At 44.2% G+C, this 25,794-nt stretch overlaps 1 protein-coding gene across 2 annotated transcripts; it reads right to left on the bottom strand.

Annotated features, from left to right (window-relative positions):
- Window positions 1–1,463: 1,463 nt before the first annotated feature.
- FKBP6 (FKBP prolyl isomerase family member 6 (inactive)) lies at window positions 1,464–25,515 on the bottom strand. 2 transcript variants are annotated; one of them, XM_084880542.1, is made up of 9 exons: window positions 25,466–25,515; window positions 24,631–24,748; window positions 23,548–23,637; window positions 22,566–22,768; window positions 21,324–21,443; window positions 20,694–20,888; window positions 20,222–20,331; window positions 18,570–18,662; window positions 1,464–1,845 (listed from the first exon to the last, which is right to left on the bottom strand). In XM_084880542.1, exons 1-8 carry the CDS (start codon window positions 25,505–25,507, stop codon window positions 18,572–18,574), a joined length of 969 nt encoding a protein of 322 aa, XP_084736668.1. In that variant the 5' UTR covers window positions 25,508–25,515; the 3' UTR covers window positions 1,464–1,845; window positions 18,570–18,571. The 2 variants fall into 2 exon arrangements, with proteins under 2 accessions (XP_084736668.1, XP_084736667.1); XM_084880541.1 differs by lacking the exon at window positions 25,466–25,515 and adding an exon at window positions 24,835–24,917.
- Between the last annotated feature and the right edge of the window lie 279 nt (window positions 25,516–25,794).

The raw sequence follows: 25,794 nt of genomic DNA, 5'->3' as shown, positions 1-25,794 counted from the left end.
CATCAGAGGCTAAAGAGGAAAGGGACAGACAGCTGTTGGGTGAACAGCCTTGCTGGTTGCTGAATAGGGCTGGCAGAGCTGACTTTATGGAGTGTGGGATAAGGAGATGGCTCTGATTTGGACTCTCCTGAATCTGGACTTCTGACACCGGGTAAACCCAAGCCGTCCGTGGTCATGAAGTCTGGAGGTATGCAGCTGGGAACCATCAGCAAGGTTCTTACAGCCTCTACAATAAACCATTCTTCTGAGGCTATCATTCCAGCAACCCAGGTTGAAGGAAACACCCGGGAAGGGCAGGAGTCTCTTGGGCAGGCCTCTTTGTACCCTGGTCCTGGGCAGTACCACCTCACCCTCCTTCCCCAGGCAGAGAGGGAAGGCCCAGCCTGCTCTAAAAGAACTTGGTTTCTGTTCTCTAAGTAGATGCTGTCACAAAGTGAGGCACTGAAAGGTGAGGGCACAGATCAGATGCCTCTCCAGTCAGGGAATATGCCCAACCTTCCAGAAAAGCCCAAGGTCTAGTTCCCACTGTGGGGGAGTTTAGACCACTTGTCTAAACCTCAGCCATTGATTGTCTAAATTACATATGAAATGCTCTGAAGGTTGGTTTGTTTTTTTTTTTAAAGGGTGAGAGGTGTAATGAAAAGAATGAAACCAAAGAGTGGCCCAAGAGGTAGGAGGAAATCCAAGAGTATTGGGGGGGAGTGTTAGAAATTCAGGGATTAAATACAGAGAAATGCCCACTGGATTAGACTGCCTAGGAGGTTGGGAGAGATGATGCGAAGGCAGTGAGTTAGGGAATAAGTCGCAGTGAGTGGGGAAAGCCAGTGTAGACAACACCCTTGAAGAAGGTTGGCCAGGAAGGGAAGACGAGGGTCAGGGAGGGTAAAGGAGGAGGACGTGGGGCTGATAAGAGGATCCGAGGCAGTGTGGGGAGTGTGGGAAAGGCTAGGCAGGTTCCTGTGGATGAGAACACACCACTGTGGGGTGGATGGCAGGGGGGGGAGCGGAGCCAGCCAAGGGAGCACCACGCTGCCCTGCCAGGGAGTCAGCCCAACCCTGAGAGGTGCTCGGTAGCTCTGGGGGTACAAGGGCAGGAGGACTGACTGGCTCCAAGGTTTCCAATTAACAGTGTCGACACAGCTCCCCACAGAAGGGAGCTGGTTTCAAGGGAACCCCTATCCCAATGCACAAGCGTTTTATTAGGTTAAAAGAAAAGAATGGTTCTGGCTTTAGAATCCTTCTTGCTGATCCAACTGGTTTTAATGAATGGCTGCCCCTTACCCCACCTACTGACTTTACAAGTTTAGATGAATTCACACAATTAAATTTATACTGGATTTTGCAAGGACAAGGAAGTGTTTTATTTATTTACAACAAAAACATTTGTAACATAATTCTCCCTCTTCAAAACAGAGAACACTATAAAATACACACAGCAATCTCTATTTGTATTTACCCAGGGACATTAGCAGCTGGAAGGGGGTTGGGACTGGGAGGAAAGCCAAGAACTAATTCCATTAAAAAAACCCACACATAACAACAAAAATAACCAAGAAACTGCCTTAAAAAGCAGCATTTTCTACTGGTCAGTAGAGACACTTTCTCTACTATGTACTGTGTGTGTGAAAATGTGAAACAGAAAACAGCACCTGTGAAAACTTGGTGCAGTGGCTTCAGAGATGAGACAGTGCCCAGGGCTGTGGAATTCCAGTTCCTCTTCCAAGCAGGCCATTGCGACAAAGTGTGCCCTGGGGAGTTCTTTCTGTCCAAAACAGATCTCTCCACCCCAAAACCAATGGAGAATTCCAGCAGCCTCACTTCTCTTGCTTGTGTTAGTTGAAGAATCTAGGAATCAAACATAGCAATTAGAAACACCATGGGACTCGGTCATCCTAAAGCTGAGCCATTGCATCTGAAGGTGCTGCCCGTGGTCACAACCATGAGTCAGAGGAGCCAAAGCTAGTGCTGGGTCTGCAGAGATGACACGGTAGAAATCAGGGGACTGGTGCCATTACTGGACAGCTCTACTGGATGGGTTCTAGGAAATTGTTACCAATTCATACAGTGGATTTGAAACTTCAAATCAAGAACACAGGCCGAAACCAGTTTAGCTCAGTGGATAGAGCGTCGGTCTGCGGACTGGGGGGTCCCGGGTTCGATTCTGGTCAGAGGCATGTGCATTGGTTGCGGGCACATCCCCAGTGGGGGGTGTGCAGGAGGCAGCTGGTCGATGGTTCTCTCTCATCGATGTTTCTAACTGTCTATCCCTCTCCGTTCCTTTCTGTGAAAAATCAATAAAATAAAAAATAAAATAAAAACACACCACAGGACAGAGTTGCAGAAAGTCAGAACAGAAAGACCCTAAAATCGTCCAATTCAACTTCTTCATTTTTAAGATGAGGCCCTGAAGTGACTAATTTCTGAATGCAATAAAGCTTTATTCATTAGACTTTCTCAACAGTTCCACAAGAAGTGACTTCCTTCACCATTTAAAGATGTGAAAAAACCCCAAAGAGCCAAACATGCATACAGCTGCTTTTCAGTGAGCTACTCAAACACCTATACATACTAACAACGCGGCAGCACAAGCCACTCAGATGTAACCAGATGCGACGCCCAGACAGACCTTTCACGGGTACCTATAACTGGCATCTTACCACAGGGACAGATAACACAGACACGTTGATGGCAGAGAGACACTGTGGTAGTTTAGAACCAGATGATCTGGGTTTCCTAGGCCCCACTATTTCCTCTCCTGTGATCCTGGGTGAGTCACACACCCTTTGTTTCCTCATCTATAGAATGTGCATGACATGTACTTCACTGAGCTGTTACAAGGAGGGTACATAATGAAAGCTATTATAATGGCCTGTTGATAGTTCTGCAGTTATTGACTGGCCTCCATCCCTCCTCCTCCATTCCCCTGGAGCCCAAGGCTGGCCTCACGCCATGTAAAATGCTGGTGCACAAAGGCTTCTGGCTGGCTGAGCCCTCCCAGCACTGGTGCTGCTGTGATCAGCTGTCTGGGCCATCCTGGAGGCGGGAGGGGGGATCTAAGTTATAATACTTCCTTCTCCCTCTTCTTACAGAATAAGTTTCTGAGGTAAGAAGAGAAGCGTGACACCCCTCTCCCTACCCTTTGGGCAGCAGCAGCAGGTGGGCACAGTGCAGAGCAGGAGGGGGAAATCAATGCTTCCTCCTCAAGTTGTCCATTGTGCTCCTCATTTAAATCTAGTGTGAAGAGTGTTTTCTTGGCTATAAATACTGTGGCACTCTGCTGATTAAGCCTTTATTAGCTGGCCTTTATAACAAATTATAGAAAAATATGGTACCAGTGAAATTCAACTTACAAATCTGAAAGTCACCACCCTTGTGAACTCTTCTTAGTGGGAGAGATGAATAAAAAAAAATATATATATGCTATGCGACAGAGAATGACATAGGTTTCTGTTTTACAAAAAGTAACAGGAGAGACCTCTCTGAGGAGACCCTTATAGTAGATTGAGCTTATCAGTAATCAGAAGGGCTGCCCAGGCTGTAGAGATATTGAGGCAAATGCCAAAAGTCAGGAACACAGACCAGCATGTGTGAGAAACATTCGGAAAGTCAGTGTGAGGAAATGACATTGGAGGACAGCAAGGGGTCAGTCATGCAGGGCCACAGAGGCATTAAGAAGGACCTTAGTTTTTATTTACTTGGACTGTAATGGAAGCCACAGAAGACTCTCAACAGAGAAACGATTTTTTTAAAAACAAGATTTTTCTGGCTGCTTTGTGAGAAAGAGATGGCAGGGGCATAAGAACAGCAGCAACAAAAGCAGCCCCTGTTACCTGGGCAGGTTCAGAGTGCTCTGCCCAGTACACTAGGTCATGATGATGTGCCAGCTTCCTCATCCAGGCTTTCGGAAACTGGCACCTCACTTTTCACTTATTTGTCTACAAATCCAAGCTGCCACATAATTCCAACTATTTTAAGACCACACTAGAGAGGCCATCTGGGGGCTCCAGCAGGCAGTCCATTCACTCACCTGATTAGAATGAGGGCCATTCAGCCACTGAAGTGGGAAGCACTGAAGTACTCTGCTGGGCACCCAGAAGAGGAGGGGATGAGGGCAAACCATGCAGGGTGCATGAGGGCAGAAATGTCAGAAACACCTTCCTATCCTACCTCAAGGATCCTCATGGAGAAACAATTTGCTGGCAGTAATCTCACGATGATCTCTGATTCAGTCATACTGAGAAATGGCCAGCTTTGGGGCTAAAACCAATTTGATATTCCCTCTGACCTCCTGAAACTGTTGCCAGTTTGAGTTCCAATAGGACATGCAGTGTTCAGGCCCAGAACATACTGGTGAACCAAGAGAGAACTCGAGCCACAGAGTTAGTAAAAGGCGAGGGAGGCCCATTGGAACAGTGGTGTGGAAAAATCATGCTATTACTAATGAAATTCAATTATTCCACTACTCATGCCAACCTTTTATTGTAAAAACATGCACTACTCATTGTATCATTAAAATGAAGGATGAATTAATTTACTTTTTAACTCTTTGTTCAGGTTATTATGTTATTTTAAGTCAAAAACAGAAGGTTTTAGTACACTATTTAGACATTTGAATAAAAGTTAGATCCCTACTTCAAATTAAGAATGTAAATAAACTCATGATAGCTTAAAAATCTAAACATAAAAAATAAAAGTACTGGGAGGAAACCAAAGACATCATTGTCAGTTAAGGAGAAATGCCAGCAGCTGGGGCTCCCTCTGCCCCTCTTCATGGAGCTCCTGGGCTTTCCCACTTTGCTCTCTTCCCAGGCCCAAAGTCCTCCCAAACTCTCCCTCTCAGGCATCAAGCAGCCTGAGCAAAACAAAAGGAAACGCCCGTTAACCTGTGCTGAGGAAGAAATCTAGTCTCTTTTGCTTCAAATTCTGCTACTCAGTTCATTACAAAATGTGCCATCAATGCATTTCCTTAGGAAAGGAACTGTTTCTTTTGTATAAGAGGAACTGTGCTGCTTTCCTGAAGCAACCAGTTAAAGATGCATAGTATTTCTATTCCTGCCACATCAAAGATTCAAGATTATAAACCATAATAATGGGCCAATGGTTAAAAAAGCTTACCTTGGTGCTAGAAAGGCATCTAACAATAATCATTCTTGATAAAAGCCTTTAATTTTAAAAAACCATTTCCTTAACTTGATAAAAAGAATATATCTCAACCAAAAGTCAGCATCATGCTTAACAGTGGCAGTTCCATTTCAGACATGAAAGGTGCAGGTGGCTCAGTCATCACCACTGTTTAACACTGCCTGAAGCACTAGCCCACATGATTAAATGGGCTCTGAATACATGAAGAGATGCTAAGTGGTAGGAGAAGATACATTTGCCGTATCTTCTGCCCAGTTCACTAAGTCATAAGATGCCATTTCATATGTACTAAACAGGAAAATACTAAAAAGTCTAAGTACAATGATGGCCAAGCATGGAAAGAGATCTCTGATACCAACAAAAGAGACATAAATCTGTATAGTCACTTAAGAGATCAATTTAGCAATATCTAGTTCAGTTGAAGATATACATATCACTACCCAATGATACATTTAAAGAACTATCACAGAAAACTTGGTAATATAGTGGTGATAACTATATTTACCTCCTATCTATTTATCCTTGTTAAATATATGTATTATGATGCTCTTCTAGGATGGACTGCTATTCAATTGTTGCTTTTTTAAGTAAAGTATTCTTTGTGTAATGACTTAGAAAATACCCCAAATGCATTAGAGAACATATTTTACAACAAAATGTATCATTTTATTTATGGGGAAGATTACATATACATCCACATTCTGAAATTTCACTAAAAAACAAACAACAACAACAAACACATCCTGCAGGAAGGACACATATGAAACATCAATAGTGGTTATCTCAGAAAGTGGGCTTGGGTACTAGTTTAAACTATAAGTGTGTAGTATTTTAAGTTGTGTGTGTTTTTAAAATATACTTATTTGATTTCAGAGAGGAAGGGAGAGGGAGAAAGAGATAGAAACATCAATGATGACAGAAAATCAATCAGCTGCCCTGCATGCCCCCTACTGGAGATCAAGTCCACAACCCAGACATGTGCCCTTAACCAGAATTGAACCTGGGACCCTTCACTGCACAGGCCAATGCTCTAACGAGCCAAACGAGCTAGGGTGTATTTTAAGTTTAAAAAATTTTTGCATGTAGCAATTTTAGTTTAAATTTAAATACTGACAGCAAGTTACAGGGAACAGTAGAGGAAAAAGAGCAGCAGAATGCTGATAATTATCAAAGATGGGTAAAGAATACAAGGGCAGATTGTCATGCTAGTTTTTCTACCTTTAAATAGGTTTAAAAAGGCCCATATTAAAAAGTTTAATAGCTGAGTGAGACAAAAAAAAAAACCCAAAAAAACCAAAAAACTGTTCCAATCTAGTCTGTGTCCCATGAAATGACTTTAGAAATAAACCCTGTAATCAATATTCATTCAGCTTGAACATGTTCCCAGGAAGGCAGATGGTCAGAGATAACCTGCAAGATCAGTAAAATTTTATGAGGTCCAGTTAGTTGAATTTTCAAGTTGAAATTGATAAAGTAACACATTAGCATAAGTGAAAATGTGTCAAAATGGAAAAGTTTACACTTAATATTGAAAGTCCTATAATCTTTGCACATTGAAGTGCAAAGTCAGAGAAAAAAAAGCTGTCACTTATCCATGGCTCAAGGGAAGATAAGCCCTGAGACCTACAAAGACAAAAGCAGTCAGACTTAGGCAGGGAATACAGACAAAGGTCTAACAGGGCAGATGCCAGCTGAATATATGAATACTAAACAAGCTGCTTCCAATGACAGCAAACCCCAGGCCTAGGGAAAAGGCACAATGTGAAATAGAAACTCAAGCAACGATATGATCAGTGTCCACAATAATGAGCAGTAATCAAAGAAGAGTGTGAAAATGTAACAGAGAAGACAGAGAAGTGATGTAATCCTGGAACCAAGAGCCGGAGGGAGCAGTGCCCAGGATGTTTATGTTGGAAATCCGAGGACAAAGAACTGAGAATCAGGGCAGGGTAAGCAGAGTTCCCACGGTGTCGTGTACCAGCCCTGCCCTGTCTCGAAGCCCCATCCTACAGCACTTTCCTCCAGTCCTACAATGAACCAGAGTGACCTCTCAGACCTGTTCCAGGAACAATGAGCCTTAACCTTTTACAGTCATAGACCCCTTTCAAAAAACTAATGAAAGCTGTGGATCCCTTTTCCAAATCCCCCCAAATGCACAATATGTACATAAAGGGGAAGATTCAAAGATTCTCCCCGAAGCATTTAACTGGTTCCCTTCCTCAAAACACAGTACTCAACTGGAAGAATCTAGTCTGAGTGTCTCACATAATTCCAATTGAGGAAGAATTCTAGAAGGAGCCCCAGCCTATTTGCATTCGATGATGTGATGTTCTGGCCACCCCACCAGTTGGCTGTGTCCTCGGGCTGGTCTGATCCTCCATCCTGTCCCTTCTGCTCCTGCCAGGCCACTGTACATAGTTGACTCTTGTGATTCTCTCCCTTCACCTGCCACTCTCCAGCTAGGCCCTGGCCCTCTTGTGGCCCGCTCCACTCTGACTCAGCTTCCCTGCAACTTGTCCCTCCCTTGGCTACTATCTCTACCTCTTCTCACTGTTGACATGAGCCAGGAGTCACAGGGCGGTGTTCCCTACCTGCTATAAACATACATCGAGCTCTCTGAGTGGTCCTCTGAAACCACCCCTTTCCAGGCTGAAAGTGAACAAGAGAGCACTCCAGACCTCAACCCCAACTAGGGGTGGGCAGGACTCACAGCACAGTCCTACTGCACTTCCTCTAATGACAACTGTCAGCTTATGATTGTTAGTTGCTACAGTGCCACAGTCAAGGCAGCAAGATATGTATATGGTCAAAGAGGGGTCAAAAGTACCACCCATCGGCCACCCTTTTTTCAAAACAAGGTTTACAGTATTTAATATTAGAGGCACAGTGCACAGATTTGTGCACCAGTGGGGCCCATCAGCCTGTCCTGTGGGGATAGGGCCGAAACTGGCTCTCCAACATCCCGAGGGGTTCTGGATTGTGAGAGAGTGGTTCTCTGGTGACGACGCACCCCAAAATCGGGCTCCCTCCTCACTGGTTTTGGGAGCATCACCCGAGAACCACAGCTGTCAAACCACAGCTCCTGCATTGACCATCTGTCCCCTGATGGTCAGTGTGCATCATAGCTATGGTCGGCTGGTCACTTAGGCTGGCATATACCGTGTTTCCCCGAAAATAAGACATCCTCCGAAAATAAGACCTACTTACAGGTTTCCTTCTGAGTGAAATATAAGGTATCCCCCCAAAAAATAAGCCCCCCCCCCCTAGGCTAAGCATGAGAGATTTGGTCCACAGATTCTGAAAGAAATGGAGTCACAAGAAATTCACCAGGAAATTCAGGAATTGGATTGCTATGATGATGTTCCAGAAGATGATGACATGATTGTCATTAAATAAATGAGTAAATTCTTAATACTGTAGGATTCACAGTTTGATTGGTTTGTGTTGACAACTACCGTACTACCGTAACGTATACAGGTAATAAATTTCCTTTATTTTCATTTAACAATAAATGTGTACCGTCTTCTTCTTCATGGAAAAATAAGACATCCCCTGAAAATAAGACCTAGCGCATCTTTGGGAGCAAAAATTAATATAAGATACTTATTTTCGGGGAAACAGGTAGATGCTTCTAGTTACATCCAACCATGCCTTCTCCTCTCGTAAAAACATCTTGATAACGGAGCCTACATTATTATGGTCCATGGAATAGCTATGTCTGTATCCCCTGAGAGTTTATTAGAAATACAAATTATTGGGCTTCCCCACACAACCTATTGAATCTGAAGAAACCCTGGAAGTTGTGTTCTAACCAGCCCTCCAGGATAATCTGATGAGGCTGATCCCAGCAGCACTGCCTTGGAATCCCTTACTTTCTCACTTCTTGCTCACTACTCACCCGGGGCAGTCTTATCTTTGTTCCCACCACTCCACTGTTGCCACAGGTCAACATTAGCTGAACATTGGCAATTCCAATGATTACTATTCAGTCCTTATCTTTCAAATCCTTGGTGCTGCTGGATTTGAAAGTCGGGCCTCTACAGGTTCTTTACACTTTTTGGTGTCAGAGACCCCATTGGGAAGTCGATGGCAGCCATGGAATCTGTATATATACATAATCATTCAGTGACTCATGGATCCCTGAAACCCACCAAGGACTCCCAATTAAACCCCCTCTTCTACTTTGGTTTTCATGGTGGCTCATTCTCTTGGTTCCTGACCTCTTCTTTCAGTTACATGTTGGTGTTCCCAGGCTCTATCCTTAGCCCTCTGTCTTCCTCCTCCTACGCCTAACTCCTGGGTGACTTCAGTCACATACCTGGATGTTACTGTGTGGCATATACTGATGGCTGCTACACGCTTTTCAGATAGGCCTCTTCTCTGATCCTCAAACTCATATCTGATGTTAGCCACCTCTTCTTAGACGGTCCTGCAGGCACCTCAACTTCAAGCCCCAAACTAAAAATACCTTACTCCAAACTTCTTTCAGTTGGAAATACCTCCATTGACTCAGCTATCAAATTTAGATATCTGGGGATCACTCTTAATTCTTTCCCCATCCCAATACCAAATGGTTTGACTCTGCCATCTAAAATAGTCCCTGAATTTTTTCCTCTCCTTTCCATTCACCTCACGTCTGTGTTCAGGCCCTCATCTATTAGATGTGTTCGTCTCCTGGTTCCAGTCGTTTCCCCTTATAACCAATTATTTCCCCAGCCACATCTCTCTGCATCCTCACTTGGTAATCATAATGAGCTCCAAACCTGCTTCTGACTAAGGTTTACGTTAGTGGATTGCCAATGTGCAAACCTTACAGCATATCAGGATGTCAAAAAGAATTAAAAGGCCTGCATCTGTCATAGTCTTTTTTGTTTGGACTGTGACAATGAAGATTGTAGATGCTGTGATAATAACAGGGCAGAACACATCCTTGTGAACATACACACTTGTCCTCTGTGCTAGAGACAATTTTTGCTTATAGCTATTTGCTCCCTTTGTCTAACAGATTTGCAAACCCTTCTCTGTGTTCTTGAAACTCTTAGGTTCATTGCAGTTCATTTCAGCTTCATTCTGGGTCTGTGACTTCTCTGGCAAAACCGTACAGAAGGTAGTCAGAAAACCAGGCTAAGACTCCTCCTGAGGCTCAAGGCACTAAGACACTCACTTGATGTTCATTACTCATAGCTTAGGCTCACTTCCTTTACCACTTGTCTGTTCCCTATTCACCTAAGTCTTTGTCTGGGCTTACTACATATGCTTGGAAGCAGGGTTTATGCATCCAAGAAATTAAAAACAGACTAAGCGAACATCTGATGGAACCTAAGGAAGTGCACTGTAACCTTAAAGATCTGATCACTTCATCCTACAGATGATGACACGGAAGCCCTAAGGGGTTAAATGACTTGGTTAAGTCACAGCTAGAGAGCTGACTGGGAAGCCAAATTTTCCATCTTTTAACCCTTTTATGAGTGGTAAAGGACACTTCAATACTGATTTTGAAGTATAGAAAAAGAAATTTAGTTATCTCCTGAAATTTAATTAAGTAGCCCTCCTTGATACCTCACCTATAAAGAACACAGAATCCACTAACGTAAACCTTAGTAGGAAGCAGGTTTGGAGCTCATTACAGCTACCAAGTGAGGATGCAGAGAGGGGTAAAGGGGCCAAAGAAACTCTACCAGAGGAAATGCTTTCCCAGGAAGAGGTATAATGAAAAAGTGCCAACCTAAGTGCAGTTATTTATAGTCACACAACAAAGGGATGACTTCAATGACACCTCCTGAGCTGGGTGAAAAGGCATTTCACAGATATCCAGATCAAGAGACTGTGTCTAAAAGTTTGCCTGGAAAATGACACGGCCATCATCTGACAACAAGAGAATGCCTGCCTGGCCCAGTTACCCTTGAGAAAATACAACTCCATTTTGAGGAGGAAAAAAAAAAAAAAAAGTGAAGATGCAGTGAAAGAAAATCAGAAGAATTAATAACATATAAAAATTCAAAAATACAATTAAACAAGTTATTTCTTTAGAACTCAAATGAGTCTAACTGGAAGCATAAAGTATCTTTACAGACTCAATAGTCCATCTAAGTTTCTTCTTTATCTCTTTGAGGAAAAGGGGATCAAACAGACTATTTGTCTAGATCTAGTCACACACTGTGGGAGATAATGATCTGCTCCATAAAGTTTCCTAGCAACTAACCAGTTGGGCCCAGACACAGGAAAGCTGTTTTGGAACATAGGAACCTTTACCCCAGAGGACACCTCCAGCCTTAGCATTGGCACCAACCTCTGTGGGGCCTGCAGCTCCAGTGCTCACTTCGGGCCAGCTCTTTGAACCAGGACTAAACCCCAGAATCTTAACTGTAAAAGTGTCCTCTTCCCAGCCTGGCCTTTATTTCTATCTAAGCCTCCTGGGAGGTGCTTTGACTTCCCAGAAAAAAATTTAAAAAAAATTTTTTTTTTTTTTAGTCTGTTAAGATACTCTTTTCCTGAAACTGGCCAAGCAATATGGCTCAGTCCTCTTAATTTTACAGCCCAAAGGCTTCAGCTTCTCTTAAATTGGAAAGGAGAGAAGAGGGAGTAAATTCCAAAACACCTAAGAGAGAGATAAAAACCAATGGCCACCCAAGAGGTAACACTCCAACTAAAGAAAGAAGCTGAATATATTTAAAGTTTCAGATATCATCTGGCATTTACATTTCAAACCAAATGAAAATGGTCAGTTGTTTACACATATGCATAAAGACCTCCACAGTAAAAGGGTCTAATTCTCTGAGCTTTTTATTCTTCCCCCAATCTGTAAAATGAAATCGTTATTTCTTCCTCAAAAGAATATTGGGGAGATTAAATGGGTTTATGAACCTTATCAAGCACTATAGACATGGAAGATGCTCAGACTCTAGAAGAACTGTTAAGAAACCCTGTACCCCAAGCACTCTTGTGTACCTGCCTACTCCCGTAGATAGGTCAAATGTAAGCATAATGTGAATTCCACAGGAAAAGAGGGTTCTTACTAATCAACAATTAAAGACTCAAGAGAAGAGTGAGCAAAGGATACTAATAGGCAATTTGCATAAAGAATATAAATAGCCAATAATTATATAAAAATATGCTTAACTTCATTAGAAATTGGGAAATACAGATTGAAATGATATAGCACTGTATCCACTACGTTAGGGAAAAATAATCCACCTGAGGGAAATTTGGGAAGATGATGTAAGAGTTGGTACTCAGTGCAAAGCCTCTTCTTTCTGTATCTAAGAATCCCGAAGTATTTTGGTTGGTCCCCATCTACTCAGTCATTTCATTCCTTTTTTTTTTTTTTTTTTTAATATATTTTTATTGATTTTTTTTTATAGAGAGGAAGGGAGAGAGAGAGAGCTAGAAACGTCGATGAGAGAGAAACATCGACCAGCTGCCTCTTGCACACCCCCTACCGGGGATGTGCCCGCAGTCAATGTACATCCCCTTGACTGGAATCGAACCTGGGATCCTTCAGTCCGCAGACCAACGCTCTATCACTGAGCCAAACCGGTTTCGGCAGTCATTTCATTCTTAAATGTGATTGAAACTTCATGGCCCATGCACAGAAGTTGGTTTTCAGCCTAGGTGAGTCTATTTTGAAGAAGTAGTTCTAACACTGAGCCACACTCAAGGGGCCAAAGAGCCACATGTGGCTTGCGAGCCATGGTTTGCCAACCACTGAGGTAGGCAAGGCAGCAGTTAGGGGTGATCAGGTAGGCAGACCAGCAGTTGGGGTGATCAGATAGACAGGCAAGCGGTTAGAGGAGATCAGGTAGGCAGGCCAATGGTTAGGGGCAATCAGGTAGGCAGATGGCCCTTGCATGTCTGGCCCTGCCCCCCAGCAAAGTTAGAGGGAGGCCCAGGCCAGCCAAGCCATTTCATCCCATCCTGTCGCCTGCAGAGGGGGGCCATGGGTGGCAGGGAAGGAGAGGTAGTGCTGCACAGATGGCAACCAGTGGCAGTGGCAGGGGTGGGGCCAGCTGCCTGCAGCCCAGGGAAGGAAAGCCCCAATAGGCCCTGATCTCAGGTCAGGCCTAGGGACCCTACCAAGGGGTCCTGGATTGTGAGAGGGTGCAGGCCAGGCTGAAGGACACACACACACACACACACACACACACACACCGAGTGCACGAATTTTCATACACCTGGCCTCTAGTAATATATATAGAAAAGAACCTTCTCCCTGCTTAGAACCATTCATCCAGTAAAAAGCTCCCTCCTCCATTAGAAGCTGTCCCCCTCTTAGGCTTTGTCCCCGCCCCTTAGACTAAGTTCTTCACCTCACTCAGAACTTGCCTCCCCTTTAGACCTCCTGCCTCACAGCTTTCCACCTCAGACTGTCTCCTGATAAGACCTTTCATTTTCCCTGCTCACACCCCTACTCCCTCACTAGAACTCCTCTCCCCCATCAGTACTTCTGTCCCCTTTTAGAACTTATCATCATCACCTCCTGATGCTAGTTAAAAATCTAAAAGCAGACTATGTCTTGGATGGTCTCTTCTGAGAAAAATCTGTTTTTCTTTCTGTCTGGAATCTTTCAATATATCTTTATTTTTAATTCATCTAAAATTTCATAGTAATATGTCAAGGTACCCCCAGATATTCAAGTCCTTTAGGTAGATAGGTACTTCAATTCTAGAGGCTCAAGTTCTTAAAGAGCTAAAAAATTCTTTAATATTTTTAATGGTATGTTTCCCTTTTCCCTGTCCTCTTGTTCTGGGACCTCTTACTGGTTGGATGTTGGATCTCCAGCAGGAATCCTCTATAGTCTTTATGTCTCTTTAAAATCCCCCCCCCCTTTTTTCCCTGAAAATATATAAATTCATGAGCTCTTTTTAGATTTCCCTTTTTCATAATATCCTACTCTTTTCTCCCTTCTTAGTACTGTATTTTATCACAGCAGGAAGTCTATAGACAGGTGTCCAAAATTGATAAAAATAAAAAATGGCAATACAAACAGAATATTTAACTATATTGAAGAATCCCCAGAAGAAGCACAAGTTAAAATTGGTTTCTTCCGTTGAACCATTTTGTATTGGTTGTTTCAACTTGGTGGACCTGGGCCAGACTGCCAAGGTTGGAATACTTGGCTCTATTGCTTATTAGCTTTGTGACCTTGGCAAGTTACTTAGCTTCTTCATGTCTAATTCATCGTCTATAAAAGGGAAATAGTATCTATATTATAGACATGTTATATTAAAAACCATCTACATAAAACATATAAAGAATGCCTGGCATTCAAAATAAGTTTAATATATTTTTTATAATAAAAACACATTAAAAATAAAATGAATAAATGGTGAGCAATGCTATTAAAATAAAATATGACAAACCAAGAGGGTGAGTTCCCTCTGTCTAGCCAAGCCTACCAATTAGTCTTGTGAACTCACTCAAGTTCTGCCTTCTCCTCCAGAAGATCTATCACATCTAGTTCACTGTGATCATCTCTAACTCCTAATTCTGCAAACTCTCCACTCCAAGCCACTTCTCTCCATCAGCTAACACACACCACTTAAAGCTTCTCTTCTCCAGAATAAATAGCTTCAGTTCCTTCCACCTTTGTCCACAGGTCACCTTGTACACCCTCTATGGTCATTCTTTATCAACTAAGTTCTCATTTGCTACTAGAATTATTTTGACTGAAAGCACCCTCCCATCCATTCCAGATGGGAGGCCTCATACTCCTGCCTTCTTTCCATTTCTGCTGGTGCTTTACTTCTAGGCTATCATCACCCCTCAAACATCTTCTACCTGCCAGACTTGATGCTTCCAACATGGCCCTTCAGCCGCTTACATGAGCCTATCAGATCATCTCAGCTTCAATCACATCTTTTCCCTCCTCTGATGCCTACAGAACACAGTCCACAATCCAAAAAAAAAAAGACTGAAATTCCAGGACAATACCTGGTCCACAACTGACTTCAGCACTGGATTCCTTGTCTGTTCATTTACACACACACACACACACACACACACACACACCACTCCCTCCTTGTGTCCAGTGCTACCCTTTGAAGCTTCAGGACTTCCTCAGCAAGGCTTTTATCTGGTCAGGATGCTGCCCATCATAGCCCTCTGTTGTGTACTCTGTGATCCAACTGATTTGTCCTGTCCTCCCTATTAGAGCACTATCCCTGCCGACCGGCAGTGCCACACAGCACCTGCCAGAGCACATGAAAACCACCAGTTCTCAAGGTACTTGGGGAAGGAGTAATGAGGTTGTGCAGTGGGACCCTCCTCTTCACTCATTCAGGATGATGGGAGGAAGGGTTTAAGTAGGGGGGGGGGAAGTAATTGGAGGACATCTGTAATACTGTCAACAATAAAATTAAATTTAAAAAAGAAAAAAGTTAAAACACTATTCCAAATGTTTCCAACTATGACAGCATCTGTTACAAAAGCTCTTTGATGCCCCTGGTAAAATCACTACTATGGATGGATGTATGTGAGATCTTAACCAAGTAGGTAGTTAGAAAATGTCCATTTATGAAAGTTTGAATGTATACAAACAGGAATACTGCATTGCAAACCACCGGGAAAGCAGTTTCAAAGCAGCTTATCAAATATTAGCTAGGGGGTTTCCTATGAAATTTTAGGTCTTCTGATGTACATGAGTGAACACATTGACTGCCATATTGACTTTTTAGATTATCCCTAGGAATATTCCCATGTAGAAGTCTGTGTTTTTCCATTCCCTCTGAAAATCCAAACTAAGGAAAAAGATGTTGTGGCAGAACTATGGATGTATTTGATCTTTCCACTGTTGAACTCTTAGCAAAAGGAGCTGCAAGAGATTCCTAATTCACCTAATTGGCAAATGACCCACTGCTCTGTAACAGCAAGACTAAAGGACACAACTCAGCAGAACAATAAATGGCTGCTACAGTTAAATACCCTTTGATGGACCCCTTCCCCTTTGCCCATTGTCTTCATCCCCTTGCTTTTGGGGAGCAGCAACCTTCTTTGAACAACCATTGCTCCCCTAATCTGTGGTGCTAGGATGGGGAGCCACTCATGGGACTCCACACACCCAAAACCAGGCCAGAGTCATGTCTTAAGATTTTCAAACTGGAGCTATGGTTGGTATAGGAAGAGGAGGCAGGTGTGGGATAAGGAAAGCCCTCTCTCAAATACAAAGACTGTGCAAACGGATGTCTGGGCACCCCATATAATGGAAAAGAATAAAGCAGCAATGAGATCGGGACCCTGAGGCCCTCAGAACTGCAGGTACCTGCTTGAGTATTGGTTGTCCAACTCCTCCTTTGACTCAGTGAGCTACCTACGTTTCCTTCTGTAATTCTCTTTTTTAGCTGATGCTAGATAAAGATGGATTTCTGTCACTGACAGCCAATACAAGAGCCAGCCTGGAGGGTATGGTTTCAAAGAGACTGGTCTAGCATTTCCGCTATTTTACACTTGATCCAACCAACATTTACTGAGTGCTAATCATGTGCCAGGCATAGTTCCAGGTACTAGAAAATACAAAGATGAAAAAGACATGGCCTTTGATCTAAAAACAAATTCAGTCTATTACAGTCAGAGGCTTAGAACACTCACCCCACCAAGGTAACTGTCTAATATATTAGGAGACAAGATGAAGACAAGTCTAGAATACCTAACATCTGAGATGAACAAATTTTAAATGCTCCTACTCAGTTAAAATTGTATTTTCAAAAGACCTAGACATTTTTTAAAAATATATTTTATTGATTTTTTTATAGTGAGAAAGGGAGAGAGATAGAGAGCTAGAAATGTCGATGAGAGAGAAACATTGGCCAGCTGCCTCTTGCACACCCCCTACAGGGGATGTGCCCGCAACCAATGTACATGCCCTTGACCGGAATTGAACCTGGGACCTTTCAGTCCACAGACTGACGCTCTACCACTGAGCCAAACCGGCTTCGGCAAGACCTAGACATTTTGAGTGACTAACTCAGCACAAGTACAACAGAGTAAAAAGGTGGAGTAGGAAGAATACCAATGACACAAAAGCCACAGTATGTTACAACTACAACAGCACAGGAATATGACAATCAACCACTTTAGACCCCAGTCACCGCTGGTGATAAAACACTCAAGATTTAGAAATGCATGGGATATCATCTAAAAATCACTAGGCTCAAAAAATCTGACAGACTGAGAAAACTGAGAGGTAAAGATGATGGAAAGGGAACTTGCCGCTCTGCTGGGTATTCTAAGATCTGTTTCTAGGATGGACTCTGAAAGAAGTGGATATTCATTAAATGGCAGGATATACCAGGTCACAGTCTAAAATGTCTTGCAAAAAGCCACCCCGCCTCCATTTGTACTGGACATTAACAGCAGCCAAATGAGAGAAATCCTCTGGCTCGCAGCTCCGTTCAAATACTCCGATGTCCCTGAAAGAGCTGAAGGCCAGGGTCACAGGGTCAGGGTCAGTGAGGAAGGCAACATTTATTTCTGATACTGATAGATTGTTTCTGACAGGGCAGACAGCAGCAGTTTGTAGATCACCTGTGAAAAAAGTCTGGGATGAATAGGCCTTTTCACTGCCTTCTTCTCTCAAGCCTCTTTTGTAGAGGGATGGAGGTAGCAACAAAGGAGAGATTTATCACCAAGAGCCCGTTGGGCAGCTGTTTTCTTGTTGTCCCTTGTTTAACTTCTCTCTCTCCAGAGAGAGCAGAGTTATCTACCCAGCTAAGCAGGTGTTTAAGGCAGGTGATTTTGTTTCCATTAATTTTCTTAAGTAATAGTAAACCAGACTAGAGGGTTATCTCATGTACTCATGGGAAACCTTAACCCTGTGCCTGCTAAATCACAAGGTATATGCTGTGGCAGAAATGTGAGCTTCTGCTCCCTGTTGGTTCTGAAATCCTCAAATCTCTAATTTTAATAGCAAGCAAAACTTCAGAGTCACTGCTCATTCCTACCCCTTGACATTTGAATGTAGTGTTTTTTAATGATGTATAAAGTGAAGTTGGAGGACTTCAGGAAAAACCAGATAAGAAAAGTATTACTGTTCATTTAAAAACTCAGATAAATCATCACATTAATGACTATTACATTTCATGTTCTAAGCTTCTGTGAGGGAGAGATTAACATAAAATATGAAAAATTGTTTTCATTTTAAAGCCTAAGGCTTCACAAGCCTATGCATTTATCCACAAGCTCTGGACGGACTTTCCAAACTTCTCTATGAGAAGACCCAGTGTGTGCCTTCTGCACTAGACTTGTGTCACTATCTTCAATAGGAATTTTGCTACTCCCATTCACCCTGAGCTGTAGATAGCCAATATCCACTGGTGGGTGCTACTCCCATTCACCCTGAGCTGTAGATAGCCAATATCCACTGGTGGGTTGATGAGAACCACATTTTTATATTTGCTGGACAAAATCCTCTTATACTTTAGTCCTTTTATTACCTTTACTTTTCTCCTACTGTAGAGCCATTATCACAAGGAGCAAACATTCGATGGCACATTTCTTTCTCTTTCTCGGTGTAGTCCCTGTAGTGGCTGTGAAGTGAAAGACACAGTAGTTAGAGAAGGCCTGTCTGTGTAGGAGGTGACATCTGGTGGCTGGAATTCTCCATCAGCTCCAAAGCACTGGAAATTCAATGGGCTTTAAACACAACCAGGAGGGGTGGAAGCAATACTGGAGAAGTAGGTGACACAGCGGAGGCTCCCAAGAGCTGATAAGGAAGCCTTTTGACAAAAAGCCCATTTCTGAAAAGATGGCAGCCTTGAAGGCTAGGAGCCACTGTCAATGAAGCTGCCAGTGACATCTCACACTCAGTAACCACTAACTTACCCTGAGATTTTTTTTTTCTTTCTAAAGAATGGTTAGATTCCAAAATTTCTGCATTTACCCTGACAGGATACTTATAAATAGCAGAAAGGAAATTGTTGGAAAGTTCTAAAAGGCCCAAAATACAATTGGACCCAAATATAAAGAGGTACACATACATCAGCTTTTTTTTTTTAATGTCAAGAAAACTTTAAAGTAATTTGGATTAAATGTTTAATGTTAACAGTAGATAGATTCACCAATTCTGAAAAACAACAAGCCATCTTAAAAAAACGGTGGATGTAGCCTGGCCAGCGTGATTTAGTGGTTGAGCATTGACCTATGAACCAGGAGGTCACAGTTCGATTCCCAGTCAGGGTAATGCCTGGGTTGTAGGCACATCCTCAGTAGGGGACATGCAGGAGGCAGCTGATCAATGATTCTTTCTCATCGTTGCTGTTGCTATCTCTCCCCCCCTTTCCCCTTCCTCTCTGAAATCTATAAAAATATATGAAAAAACAAATGGTGTATATATTATGGAGTGATAGAATATCAATTTATGTTATTTTCAAAATCTTCTACAATGAACATGAAATTTCTATAATCATAAAAAGTTACATTACTGGCTCTAGCTAGGTGGCTGTGCTTGGAGCATCATCCCATGCACCAAAAGATTGCAGGTTCGATCCCTATTCAGGGCTTGTACAGAAAGCAACCAACTGATTGATGTTTCTTTCTCACATCAATGTTTTGCTCTCTCCCTCCCACTCCTCTCTCTCTAAAAATCAATAAAAACATACCCCCAGATGAGGATTAAAATAAACAAAAAAATAAAGTTATATTACTGAAAGATTGGTATATATTACTTAGATAACAAAAAAGTAACTCTGGGTATGAATCAGACCTGAAAGATCAATTTCAGATCAAACCAGGATCAATAGGCACCTTTCTGAAGTCAGTTGAGAACAGTCGGTGCCAAACAGGAAGAGTACCTGAAGAACAAGTCCCTTTTAAAAATCACATTAGCCCTCCTCTTTAGAGGTGCTTATTTGCAGGGTGAGGCGTGAAACAGGGAGATGGATAATGATCCAGACAGGTGTAGTTTGGAGTTGGTCCCACTTCCCCACTAGGAGCTGCTGGTTTAGAGTATTGAGCACTTCAAACACTAGCTCTAGGGGGTGCTGTCTCATAACACCTACCGGACAACATCCCCAGGTGGAGAGATCAGAACTGTTAAGGCATCATACCTCTCTTTCTCTGTTAGCGGGAGTGCAAACACAGGTCTCACCTGGCCAGTTTCTTCAGCTCATTATTGATGTCATGATTAAAGGGCTGTTCCTTTTGGGCTCGGACTAGAAAATCTCGAGCCTTCTGGTACTCAGTCATGAGGAGACAGGCCTGTAAATGACAGAATTTAAAAGCGGAGTTCGGTGCCGGGACCGATTTGGCTCAATGGATAGAGCGTCGGCTTGGGGACTGAAAGGTCCCAGGTTCGATTCCGGTCAAGGGCATGTACCTTGGTTGTGGGCATATCCCCAGTAGGGGGTGTACAAGAGGCAGCTGATCGATGACTCTCTCTCATCGATGTTTCTGACTCTCTATCTCTCTCCCTTCCTCTCTGTACAAAATCAATAAAATATATTTAAAAATATATATATAAAAGCAGAGTTCGGAAAGAGCATTTCTTGCAGTGCCCAAGTTGAACACCATTGCCACCTTTGCTTAGGCATTTGTTCTCAAGAGCTTGTCCTCCAACTCACCTGTCCACACCGGAAGAGGGCTTTAGCATTCTTCTGGTCAATAATCAGAGCCTGCTCTCCATAGTGCAGGGCCCTGGTGGGATGCTCCAGCTTCAGGTATGTAAATGAGAGGTTAAGGAGAACAAGAAGTTTGGCGGCTTCCACCAGGTGCTGTTCTTCAGGGGGTGCTGATCGCTGGCAGAGAAGCAACAAAGCCTGTGGAGAGGAAAGACAGGTTGTAAGAGGAGTGACAATCTTGTATAGAGAAAATGCTATGAATCCACAAAAAAACCCTTTGAGCTAAAAATTTAGTTCAGCAAAGTTTCAGGATACAAGATCAATATATAAGTTAGTTATATTTCTATATTCTAACAATAAACAATCCAAAAGTGAAATTAAGAAAATAATTCCAGCCCTAGCTGGTTTGGCTCAGTGCCTTTAGACAGAAGGGTCGTGGCTTGAATTTCAGTCAAGGGCATGTAGTCAGAATCTAGCAGCAGACACAGAACACCAGGCTTTCCCAAATGCCTTGTCCTCTCTCCCAGCTATCTAGTATGAGAAGGTTTAATGAGATATTTCTTAAAGAGACAATGTCTATGTCTTTTAAACAAGAAAAATTTCAGGGTCTAAACACTTCTTAAGCATTCTTACCCGTTTATATCTCACTTTGGCATCATAGAAACGATTTTGGCGGAAAAGGTAGTTGCCAAACTCCCGTTCAGTAGCTGCCACTTTTAGGACTTTCTGAAGTGGAAACTGATCTTGTTGTTCCTGAGAACCAAAAATAAGGACACTGAAAGCTACGATGCCATAATCACACCTGTTTATTGCTGTATGTGTGCCAAGCATGGGGCGAGGGGCCTCTGCAGATCATCTGTGTGAATCCCAACAGAAGCCACAACAGGTCGGTGTTATCACTGCCCCCACTTCACAGCTAGAGCCAAAAGGAGATCTTCTATAGTCCTCCCAGAGATATTCCCTAAAGCAATCTTCATGGAATTAGAAACTGATGGAACTTGTCAAGCACAGAAATCAGAACTATTTATCAATCAAAATTTAACAGGTCTTGGTCTGCCAAGGGCTGTACTGGTCTTTATAGCCACAATGCACTACCTTGGGTTCATGTCAAAGTCACCCACAGCACCTCTTTTCAAACGCAGGTGTCTTGTCCCCCCAACCCAGGCATCTGCAAGAACCTGTTTTGTGTAAAGATGAAAAAAGGGTGCTGACAGTTTAGCTGGGGAGACATCAAATACAGATGTAAATCTAGGGTGGACATCTTAAGAGCACATATATAGTCAGTGTGAGATAGAATGACAATGTGTATCTGACTATTAAGGAGATTTGAAGCCCTACCTTTATAGGAAGGGTTAAGTAAAGGCAACAAAGAAATGGCAACACTTAAATGATGAGAACAGAGGCCGTATGCCCCACATTTCCTGGGATTAACCCATTCACACCTGATGTCTTGGTATCCGATATATCCAGTCAATAGCCCATTTCACTCTCAAGTGTCCTGGCTTGGACAACAAATTAGATGGTCATGCTACTTATGAACTACCAAGGCTTGACTTGCTGAAAACCAACATTAATGTTGAGAGGCAAATTCCACTATCTTGCAGAGAGAAGTAGGCAAAGGTGACAGACTGAAAGATCAACTCAAACTGCTGGCCCATAACTATCCCACAGCCTGACCTTGGCCTAGCACAGTGACTACACCTAAGAACCAGTAACATGGATAGGACCAGGAAGTGGGGGAACCCCACCACCACACCCAGGAGCCTCAGGGGTGGAACCCGGGCCAGAGGAGCATCAGCATGGCATTATAATTACTGAAAACACAAACCCAACCCTCTCTCTGTGAAGCGCTGACATTTGTACCCCAGAACTTACGGCGGTCAGGGCACAAAACTTGTCCGATTCAGCAGAATCCAGGAAGTCAATTAGCTCAATCTCAAATAAGACGGTGGAGTTGGGGGGGATCAAGGGCGGGCAGCCCAGTGTTCCGTAGGCGTAGGGCGGCTTGAATAGAAACCTGGCCAGTTCTCCCCTCCGCATGCTCAGAAGGCCCAGCTCCATGCCATACAGGGTAATATCTGGAGGAAGGGACAAAGAATGTGGTTGAAATCTTCCCAGTATCCTGTTCCCATGCTGTCAATCTCTTTCCTCCTTAGGCCCAAATCCCTCCATACCATCTTCCAAGCCTTCTGCACTGTGGCCCCAACTCACTTTTCAGCCTTATTTCCCACCACCACCACCCTTCCAACTCTAACTTCTTCAGGCTCCGCCGCATTCTGGCCTCCACATCTTTGTTCACACACTTCTGTCTTCTTGCAACGTCTTCCTCCCCATGCCCAGCATCTGCCCTGACAGAAATCTTATTCAAGCGTCAGGGCTCATTTCAGATGCTGCCTCTTCCAAGACACCTTTCCGGACCCTCCCAGCGGGAGCTACGGATGCCTTCAGTAAGGACTCCTGCAGCCGGGCTTACACCTCCCAGGAGCTTTAACCATTCTACCAGCTTAGTTGTCTGAAACCAGTCAATCTCCACCCGCACACCGGCTTCCACATTCTAACCCCCCAGGCACATCCTCTCCGTTCAGCATGCATTGTGGGTAGAAACATTCAGCAGATGTTTATTTAAACAAACAATGCCCAGTGGTTAAGTCAGGATGTGAAGGTACCCTTGCCAGGTAGGCCATTTCCCTACCATCTAGGTCTCCAGGGGAAACGTAGGAGAGAGCTGGCTGGTTTAGCAAAACCCAGCCTCAAAAAACTGAGGCCAAGAACCGTCTGTGCCCTGGACGGTTTTCCAGGTCTAGTGCTTGTCCCCCGAAAAAAAAGCCTTCTTTTCCAGCTCCTAATGTGAACTTACCCACTCCAAGCTTCATGAGTCGGGGCGTTTTCCTGAAGCAATTCGAATCAAAAGGCTTGTCCATGTGCTCCAGGTACCCGGAATATTTCACTGGGGCAGAGGGCACAGACACAGACACATGGACCAGTACCCTCCCCTCTGTAACATCAGTCTCTCTAATTATCACACAAAAGCAACAGAATTAGATGCCCTCCCACTGGCCTGCACCCTGCTGGGAACAAACGTTTGCTTAACCATTTGGATGCCCGCCCCTGGGCTTTGAGGTTCAGAAACGTCGCCGGTGGGCCTCGAAGTTCACAGAGGTCCCAAGTTCACAGAGGTGCCATGCAAAGGGACACGGGGTTCCCTGGCTTTCCCTTAAAAACTAAGGTGACCAGACGTCCCAATTTTGAACAATTTGTCCCGCATCCTTCGGCGTTTTAAAAAAGTCCCGATCGGGACTGTCAAATGCAGGACCGTCTGTTCTCCTTATTAAAAACCCCAAATTCTATGCTGAAACCGGTTTGGCTCAGTGGTAGAGTGTTGGTCTGCGGACTGAAGGGTCCCAAGTTCGATTCCGGTCAAGGGCATGTACCTTGGTTGTGGGCATATCCTCAGTTAAGGGTTGTGCAAGAGGCAGCTGGTAGATGTTTCTCTCTCATGGATGTTTCTAGCTCTCTATATCTCTCCCTTCCTCTCTGTAAAAAATCAATAAAATATTTTTTTAAAAAAAATTCTAGCCGAAACCGGTTTGGTTCAGTGGATGGAATGTGACCTGCGGACTTAAAAGGTCCCAGGTTCGATTCCGGTCAAGGGCATGTACCTTGGTTGCGGGCACATCCCCGATAGGGGGTGTGCAGGAGGCAGCTGATCGATGATTCTCTCTCATCGATGTTTCTAACTCTCTATCCCTCTCCTTCTTTGTAAAGAATCAATAAAATATATTTTTATAAAAACAGAAAAACAACAATAACCCAATTCTAACAAAGCATGTTCTACCCCATCCAAGTGCCTCCCCTCCCCCCAGAGCAAAGCGCCCCGAGGCCGCCGGTCCCCTGGCTCCGCCCGCTGCCCGAGGACAGACAGGGCCGAGGCCGGGCCTACCGAGCACCGAGGCATCGGGCACCACCAGCTCGCCGGCGCCCTCGCGGATCACGTCCTTGAGCACGCCCTGGTCCCCGGAGATGTCCTGCATCCACTGGCCGAGCCTCTGGTAAGGAGACTTTGGGGAAAGGAACACAGACTTCAGAGCCCCACACCGGCCCTGACGCCGGTGCCCCACCCGACTCGCCCGCGCGGGGTCCTCACCTGGCCGGGGGCGTCCTTCCCTCGCATGGCTCCCGGGGTCCGGACCTCCCCAACCATGTCCACGTGCCCCTCCCGAGGCGCCCGCCCCGTGCCCGAGACTCCCGGAAACTCCTGGAAACTCCCGAAGGCTGCGCCCAGCGGCCCTTTATGCCCTGCAGCCTGCCCCCGGCCCGGGCATCCCTTTCAGGGAGTCACACCAACTGCAGCCAACCGCCCGGCTCTGGGGCCAGGGAGGGCGTGGCCGGGCTCGTAATGGGGGGCATAGCACGTGGTGCGGCACGTGACACAGCACGTGGTGCGGCACGTGGCGGATGTGATGGGAGAGGGGCACTCGATGAAGTCACGACGTGGCCGGAGCACCCTAGTGAGCATAAGGCCCCAGAAACCGACTACTTGCAGTGGGTTATTTCCACCTTCCTTCTCATTTTTTTTTTTTTTTCCCGAGAAATTCAGGCCAGGCCAAGGGCTGTAGAGTCAAACTGCCCAGCTCCTGAGAAGACAAGCTGATGCCTCTCACTTTCTATCAGCAAATCTACAAAATCTGTGCTGCACTAGCGCTTTCCTGGCGCAAAGGGAGACCTAGGCCCCCGCTGGGTCCTCCCGCTCATGTCTATTCAAGCACGTTAGTCACCCTCTCTCTCCTGCATCCATCTTGCCTCGAATATGGGATCATTTCCTTCTGATGTGTAGGAAAATCTAACTTAAAAGGAACAGGCCTCCTTTGGTCCCACAGCGCCCCCTGGCGGCTCTTCCCAGGAAACTTCTCAAAAGAGTTGCTGCAAAGGCTTTTCAAAGGACCTTGGCTCTCCCTCCTCACCCTTCATTTTCTGTTCAACCCACTTCATGTAACCACTTTTCCTTGCTCCGTGGACAAAAGTCTGCTCTTGCCGCCAAACCCATCAGGCGCCTCTTGTCAGCATTTGATGAAGTTGATATCTCTCACCTTTGAACACTTTCCTT

The sequence above is a fragment of the Pipistrellus hanaki genome, assembly GCF_964339955.1.
Source record: "Pipistrellus hanaki genome assembly, chromosome: 4".
Classification (NCBI taxonomy): Eukaryota; Metazoa; Chordata; class Mammalia; order Chiroptera; family Vespertilionidae; genus Pipistrellus; species Pipistrellus hanaki.
This window is presented reverse-complemented; position numbering and strand designations above follow the sequence as displayed.

Bases quoted from the DNA above. Each gene is read 5' to 3' on its own strand.
- FKBP6 (XM_084880541.1), bottom strand. From the start codon at position 24,891: ATGGTTGGGGAGGTCCGGACCCCGGGAGCCATGCGAGGGAAGGACGCC. The intron at 24,749-24,834 runs GTGAGGACCCCG...CTTTCCCCAAAG, and splicing joins GGAAGGACGCCCCCGGCCAG to TCTCCTTACCAGAGGCTCGG. The intron at 18,663-20,221 runs GTGAGACCTGTG...TTCACTTCACAG, and splicing joins GAGCTGAAGAAACTGGCCAG to CCACTACAGGGACTACACCG.